The 8312-nt window shown below is 36.7% G+C and overlaps 1 protein-coding gene across 1 annotated transcript; it reads right to left on the minus strand.

Moving 5' to 3' along the window:
- Window positions 1–849: 849 nt before the first annotated feature.
- SPIC (Spi-C transcription factor) lies at window positions 850–7284 on the minus strand. Its single transcript, XM_026038493.1, has 4 exons — window positions 7176–7284; window positions 5705–5817; window positions 4694–4802; window positions 850–1277 (listed from the first exon to the last, which is right to left on the minus strand). The coding sequence occupies exons 1-4, from the start codon at window positions 7282–7284 to the stop codon at window positions 850–852; spliced, it is 759 nt and encodes a 252-aa protein (XP_025894278.1).
- Between the last annotated feature and the right edge of the window lie 1028 nt (window positions 7285–8312).

Below are 8312 nucleotides of genomic sequence, written 5' to 3' on the forward strand. Positions count from 1 at the left end.
GAGTGCAAAACCACTGAGTTTTTTGGCTATCCTGCTGTGMAGGAAAAAGAGTTGAAGTTGTATGCATATATTTAAAGCTATAACTACAAAAGTGATTATGAATAACAAAGCTGTGGTTGTCAGCTGAATATAGAACTGCTGGGCAAAAGGACAGCTTCATAAAGAGCATAATCCTTTACWAACTCTGTCACGATATGGCCACTCTCACAGTGAATCCACCGCCAACAATGAAATGTGCACCTGCACATCCTAATACCGGATATCAGGATCTGTGCTAAGATATGCTAATGTAAGTGATTAAGGATTAACAACTTTGCCAACAGGTGCACTTTCATGTGGACTCCACACTTCAGTCAAATATTTACTCACATACTGACAGTTATTAGAAGCATTGATAAAAAAGCAGATAGCAGCTCCACACAGTTGGCAAATCTCTTCCCTTTCTAATTCACATGCATTCAACTGATACAGAATGTGTATGATAGAGTACAATAGCATCTAAATTCTGATAATACATGGTGGGGATTTATGCAAAACTTCCAATGAGGACAATGACTGTTGTGAGAGGGTTGTTGTAAGGATGGGATTTTTGGGTCCACTAACAGGTAACTCTTTGTTCCTGATCTTGGGTAAACTCACTTAATCTGAAGAAATTGCTATGATTAATATAACAGCGAAGAGAACCTGCCCGAGAGCTGTTGTTTTTCTTGACTAGTCATTAACTTCAAAAATGAAMAAAAACTAGACCAAGGTCATTTTTAACCCCCTCCTCGGTGTGTGTTGACAAGATACGTAAAGGTAAATAGAGGAGAATTCCTGTGCTGGAAACCTGTTATGTGAAAAAAGTGTCTAGCTGTTAGCATGCTGTAATGCATAACCACTATTATACATGTAATTATTGTAATTGATCCAGTCATCTGCACACTGATATTCTTGATTAGACTGAAGGTATGGATGATAAACTGTTTCTTTTCCCAAGAAATAAGATGGAGAAAGTCTCTGTAAAACAACTGCACTGAACTGGTATGTCAGCTTCCTTCGAATTTTAATGATTTCACCTGTTCTTCCATAATTCCTCAGTGCTCTGGCCATTTTCTGGTATGTCATGATCTTGCGGTTTCCCTTTCTTTCTCCCCACAGCTCTGCAAGTTTCTCCTTGTTTTTGGAGACAAACTGGAAGACACCATTGGGCTTATCCACCCATTGTATGCAGTTTGCCATAGCTGGATCATACAGAGACTCATGGAGGTACTCAAACAGTCGAAGTTTTTTTCTCCCTATTAAGAAATAAAGTACAAAGGGTCAGAAGAGAAATCATACTTGTTTTGAAAGATAAACAGTTGCCCTTTTCCTGAAAGGGATCTTAAAGACAAAGGGGTAGGTAAACCTAATGCCTTGTTTCAGTATAAACAACTCGACAAAAGACCAGCAATAGACTTAATGGGACGATAGTTTTGAAGTATGTCCAGATTGACAGATAGGGATCCAGGAATTAGATTTTTAGGAACAAGATATCTGGAAAACATGACTTGTGTTTGATGAATTCACTGCTTGGTAGCTCTCAGAAGCCACTTTCAGAATCTGTAGAAGTGTGTTGGGCAGGTACATGGTCAAAGAAGCTATTACAGGAACTTACAGTTTCAGACAGTGGAGTAAAGAGGTTCTGGAGAGCTAGTTGGAATATTCTCTCATAAATACTTTCCATCTTATTCAAAACTCAAAGATTTTGGATATGAATTGATTTTGCACATATTTATTTCAAGAAAATTTCTGGAGTGCAAGGCTCTGTTCAAAGTAAGAGGCAGAGGGTGAATCAATAGGAAGAGAAAGATAATTTTGAATTATAAACCTTATCTAGTCAATAAGGAAATAGATCTTCTGCTATACTACATTTTATTAAAAAAAAAAAAAATCAGAAGTGTGACTTTTCAGTCCAATGCAGAATAAAATCAAGCTTCAGTACTATAATGTTTGTCAATTAAATGAATTGTTCTCCTTCCCACAGCTTCAGATCTTAAGTTTACCAGTGGGGCTTACTTAGTTTCACTTAGGTTTAGTGGATCCATCTTTATGCAGTTATTCAAGTTTCTTTCATAAAGTCAAGGTTGACCAAGCAGTTGCCAYTAGGAGGAAGAACTGAAAATTAAGACAGAGGAACATTTTGGAGAAAACAGAGTGTATGCAGAAAAATATCTTCCACTTTAATCAAAGTGGAAACAAGCAGCTGCATCTAAASACCGGAAAGTCTTGTCTTACGTGGCTGTTTTAGACTAGGAGCCCTGAGGTCAAGCCAAGACATCTGTTGGGGTGATGGCAACTCTGCATGTGGTGATCAGGAAATAGGAGAGAAGTGACAGCCAAACTAGGAAGAAGAAGGGCCTGAAAACAGAGGTACTTTCCAAAAAAAAAAAAAAAAAAAAAAAAAAAAAAAAAAAAAAAAAAAAAAAAAAAAAAAAAAGTAATAAAGTGTCAGAAGCTAAATGAAAATTTTTCTGTGGTTAGAAATACATATTCTACTAGAAAAATGACTACGTAAGTAAGTATGAAGATGAGGAGCTTAAAAGTAAAGAGGTGAAGGAGATTGCCTAGTCACAGAAAGCACTTCTCAGTCATGGTAGATGACCTTCTTAGGTCCCCACCAGTCTCAAATATTTGGTAATCCTGCGTACCTATGGTAGGATGAACAAGAACAATAAAGTATCTGGGTGTCTATAAAGGTGAAGAGAGTCTCTAGCTTCTGCTGACTCTACTGCAAAATTATAGTGTAGCCATGTCTGTAACAGCATCTCAGATTTCAGTTCTTCCTTTTTAATTCAGCTATCATTTCTGTCCGAGTTTTAATTTCATCTTTAGGTGATGTCTTTGTTTAAGGGGGCTTATTAGCTCATATGTGCTAATGAATCTGTGTTTCTAGAGCCTAGTCACTCATCATGTGAATGCAGCAATTTGAGCTGGAATTAGTTCAGGGATCTTTGTACTTATACTCCACTGCACAAGCTAGCAGAGTTCATTACTTGTCTAAGCTCTTGTACAACTTCACTCTAAGTTAACAGGCTGGCATCCGCAGGTTTATTATACAGTCACTGAAAGGCAATAGACTCCTGCAGAAGATGTTTCAGAGCATTTGCATTTGGTCTCCACAGTACAAGAAAGACAAATTCATGGAATGAGTTCAGCAAAAAGCCACAAATATTATGAAGAAACTGGAGCATCTCTCATATGAATGATGTTGAAGTGCAAGAACTGGACTCCTTTCAGAGAAAACTAAACAGAGAAAAAACACCCAAAATGTACACCCAGCTTTAGAACTCAGTGCCAGCCTTGAGATAATCCTAAGTAAGCTCTCTGTGAAATATTTTTCACACACATATTGGCTCCTCAGTACTATTATTTCCACTACAAGCCCATTCCTAGTGAGCCACTAGGCATGCTAGTGTAGACATGAGCTTGCTTGGTTGAATGGGAGACCAAGAAGACTAGTTTTTCCAAGATGCAGTTCAAATAGCCCCCAAATAGAAATTTTCAAATGAAAATTTCTGACAGGAATATTGCCATAGACAAAGGAAACACAGGAATAGTCAGTAATTCTAAAAGTTCATGCAGTATAGCCTTCTGGAAAAACATAAGAAGATGGAATGCCTCATGTTAAAGAAAGACTAAACAGGAAGTGAAGATTAATGGAGCAGTAATGAAGTCACCTTCAGCTAACAACATGTAAAATTCCTGGTGCAACACTTGGTAAGGCTTCAAAAAAATATTCTGGAATGACAGGCTTGCTGTTGAAGTAGTCAATTCCAAATGCAGAAGTACAGGACTTAAAAGCAGAGGCTACTCTTTCCAAAGTCCTATAGAAAATGTGGTAGTAGTAGTAGTAGTAGAGCTACTAAGCAACAGAAACCACAGTGTTCAACATCAATGGGAAGGGATGATGTAAAAGAATGACACCATATGATTAAATTTGAGAGAAGGGGATTTCAAAAAGCAACAGAAACAGGAAGCTACTTGAAAAGACCCCATGGGGAAAAATCAGTACATAATCTTGGAATGGAAGCTATGAAATCTCACCAGAGCTGTAGATAGAATGCTAAATCCCAAATGGAAACAAAGGAATGAATTCAATAAACAACAGAAGTGCTGCAATAATACTTATAGCATAATAATACTATATGCAATAACACTTATAGTCCCCATACTTATTCTTCAGAAAACACAAATCCACCTAAATAAGGCCATGCAAAAGGGGCATAAACTGTAACTATTAGAGTATTAAAATATGCACTAGAAGTTACAAAAAATAAGAGCAAACAGGAAGGCATAAAATCAGGTCCAAGCCTTAAATGAGCCTTTAAGAAAACCACTGTTCACTGGTAAAGACCTTAATAAAGTGGGTGAGCACATTAGTGATAGATTTAATTCTTTGCATCAGACCCAAGTGATTTGGGCTGATACACTTCTGTGTTCTATATTTGCAAGTAACAGAGAAGAGAACAAAATGCTAACAAATTTATCTCACCTTATGAGATTTAGCAGATAGGAACTGACTCTTAGCAGTTTAACTCATTCCTTAACTATTAAATATTAACATTTTATTCCTGTTAAAAACAACAAAAATAGGAAATAGAGAAAGTATGATTTGCCAAGGAATTTTAAAAGTAATACAACATCCATATCAAGTTATGTTCTTTCTACATACCTTTCCCTGCTTTTGGCTGGCCAGCAGCAGCATGCATCACTTGGTTTTCTGGCATATTCTGTAGAGTGTGGTAGACAGCTTCATCTGCACAAAAATCTGCTGCACTGTTCTTCAAGAATTAAGACAAAGAGTTACTACTAGAGTACATGCTTCAAGTAAAAAGAAATTTTAACTAATTAGTTGCCTGAAGCCTTAAAAAACCTGTCTTCATTTGACACACGAAGTTTTTCACAACCACAGACACATGCAGTGAATGGTATCAGTCAAGAGCAACAGCACCTTAAGTCAAGTGGGAATGAGTGCCCACTGTGGGAGAGTTTAAGGGGAAAAACATAGTCATTGCCTGACTGTGCACCTTGAACTCCTCTGCTGGAGTCTAAAAAGAAAGGGCCTACAGGTTCTTTTTACAGAGTTAATAAAGGACAAGTCTCATCTGAACAGTACTTCTACAGAGACTGCTGTTTGTGTGTCCTGCTCTGCTAATCTGCTTGCTGAAATTGGCAATCCAGTAACCAGAAATTATTCTCCCTGCCACATTCCCAACTATTTTCCACCAGTGTCTGGAGGCCACACTTCCAGGTTCCTTAAGAATGAATACAGACTATTCAGGCTGAAGTTGAACCCAGAGTTCAGCTAATGCTGGTCTCACCAGCAATCTCAAGGCAGGCTAGTAGAGGAGCAATTAAGGCACAATACTTTCTCACAGGGACAGAAACTGAGTGGAGGATGGAATTTTTTGTGCTCTGCCCCTTCTCACATCTTTCCTTACGGTACCAGTAGGTTTCTGCATTCTATCACTTGATGAACCACAGAAGAGCATCATAGTCAAACAGKTAAGGTGAATCCTAACAAGAGACTACTAAACGTGTTTTGCCAAAATTTCCCCAGGCAGTTTCATCCTGGCCAGATTGGATTTATGCTGGAATTAAAATAATGATTTGTATTAGAAATTATGAGCAGGCCAGCTTCCATTTTATGGCTGACAGTGTTATTAGGAGTCAGTTCACTTACTATTACATTTCTCCAGCTATATCCTGGTTCCTCTGCAGATGGTGCTGCAGAGTAGCTGGGACTTGCTCGGAAGTGAGGGTGATGGTTGATCACAGTCAGGCAATTTCTATAACCTGAGAATTAGAAGGAAGGAGCAAAAACAGAGTGAGTAGAAAGTAGACAGGAGGAAAAATTTCCAGTGGCAAAAAACCTAACATGATACTGAGTCCATCAAAATGCATTTTTCTTATGACATCTTTTTGGATAATAAACTTTCTAGGGCCAGGATACAGGTTCTATATCATTGGGTTATTCACCACAGTCTGTACATTGCTAGGTACACTGTGACTGCTAATGATGCTCCTAGCCTCCATTTRTTTGCCTTCCTGATGAAAAATAGTACTTATTAAAACATTGGTTAACATGATAAAATAGTTCAGTTAATAGAAAAAGGAGATCTGGCCAAACAGATCGCCAAACATAATGAATCATAATGATAATATGAATGAGAAAGGAAAAGAGAACATTGCACAGTTCTTACATGGGCTATTAGCAATGCAAGTATCTAAAATGTTGTGTGGAGAATAGAAACTGGTGAACATGAACCTGGGTAATACCATATCAACTGTCTAAAAAGGTTATTATGCCAAATCAACTACGAGAAAAAGTGCTTAAAATCTCTCTGTATTGGCTCTATTAATAGATACAGGCAAGACTATTTGCAAAAAAACCCTATATAGTAGATCCTTCAGCATGTATAAATTGTCACAGCAATGGAGACAAAAACCTTTCAATGACATTTCAATATCTGACCCAATCCTATTTGTATTTCAGCATATAGTAAATAAATATGTAAATAATTGTCCTTGTGTGGAGGTCATACTCACTGAAGATAGTTCAATTTTTGTTCTGGGCTTCAGAGATGTGATAATAGCCTCTTTTATTCCCCTCTTTCCATTTCTATTTGTGATGTTAAATCATCAAGCATGAAGAGATTTTTAATTCTCTAGCATTATAATTCCCCMAAACCTTGCCTTCATGGGAACAATTTACAGCTTGCCTATATTCATATTTTGGAAAGAACTAGCCATTCTACATTAAAAAAAAAAGTATTTAAATGTGAAAAAAAAGAAAAGGTAGTTGTGGAAATGAATTTCTGTTGAATTCTTGGTTAGGTTAGTGCTGGGGGGAAAGGGGGATGGGGATTGTCCAACAATTTCCCTGTCTTGTGACTTGAAGGATGCGTGTTGCACTGGAAGTGTTAATGGAGGGAATGTGACCCTTCAGCTACTCTTGCTTCTTTTCTTCCTCCCAATGTTCCTCTACCGTTCATTGATCATTGAGTACTGTTCTACTTCCTCTACTGTTCATTGATCCACCTCTGGGAAATTATTCTCCCACCTAAGAGATGTATTTTCCCRTACAGTAAAGATGTACTTTTCTGTAAGAATACGAAATAGTGAATGAAATGAAGTAAAAGTTTTGATTTTACCTGGTGAATATTGCATTTCAGCATCAGAGTGCTGCTGCAGTACCTCTAATGCATCTTCAAAAGCCTGGCCCAGTATGTCTTGATCAGGACAAYTCTGTAGGAATAACATAATTCTGTCAAGGGTCAGCAAAGACCWGACTTGTTCTTTCAATATTCAATCAGGTGGAAATCCCCAAATAAATACAGCAATTATGTAGCATATACATATATCACACCATCCTGCTGGAATATACATTTTTCAGGCACTTACTCCTTCCCATAATCTTTGTTACTATGAGAAAGTTCTCACTCCTTTGAGAAGTCTCTTTGAGGTCAATGGGACAACTCATGTGGGTAAAATTAGTCCCTTGTGAAAATGTTTCAAGGTTCATTTCCCTAAATCTGCAGCAGAAGTTTACCAAAAGGGTGCTAATGTTATTAGATTGCTTTGCAGTATTCCATACAGAAATATATAACACTTGTATAGTATGAGTTTTGAAGCCAAAATTATACTACTATAACACTGAAATGCCAAAAAAAATTATACAAGAATTATAAATTGGTTATGCAGTGAAAGTGCTATTCTATGTCAGTAGAGGAAAACATATTGTGGATTTCTAGAAAATTRTTTAATGCTGTTTTAGAACATCTGTATTTAAATRAAARCTAAATGAAAAAATCCAAATTTGCATAATCACAGACTCCCAGRAGGGTTAAGGTTGGAAGTGATCTCTGAAGAGGTATAGACAGGTTTACCTAAAAGCCTTCTGTGCCTARTTTGAAACTTTCAATAATTCAGTAATTCAATAGGAGAATAAAACTATTGCAGACTTACCATTATTTAGATAACCAATCTGGAATCCTGTTTAAAATAAACAATATTTTAAAATTGTATACTTCAAAATAGGGCATTTCTATCAGTGCAAATAAAATTAATTGAATGGTTTCCAGAGATGACATAAAAGATATTTAACAATACAGATAAAAGTAGTTTAGAATTAAAATGTGACATATCTGATGAATTAAATAACTTGTAACATTGGATATTGTTTTGTTTTTTAATCATTCGTTTTCATTACTAAGGCTTCCAGCTTCATTAAAACAGCAACTTTTAGATTACCATCCAAATCATGATAAGCATGTTTTAAAGACAATAAG

Source organism: Nothoprocta perdicaria, unplaced genomic scaffold, assembly GCF_003342845.1.
Source record: "Nothoprocta perdicaria isolate Ctin4 unplaced genomic scaffold, notPer1 scaffold_210, whole genome shotgun sequence".
NCBI lineage: Eukaryota > Metazoa > Chordata > Aves > Tinamiformes > Tinamidae > Nothoprocta > Nothoprocta perdicaria.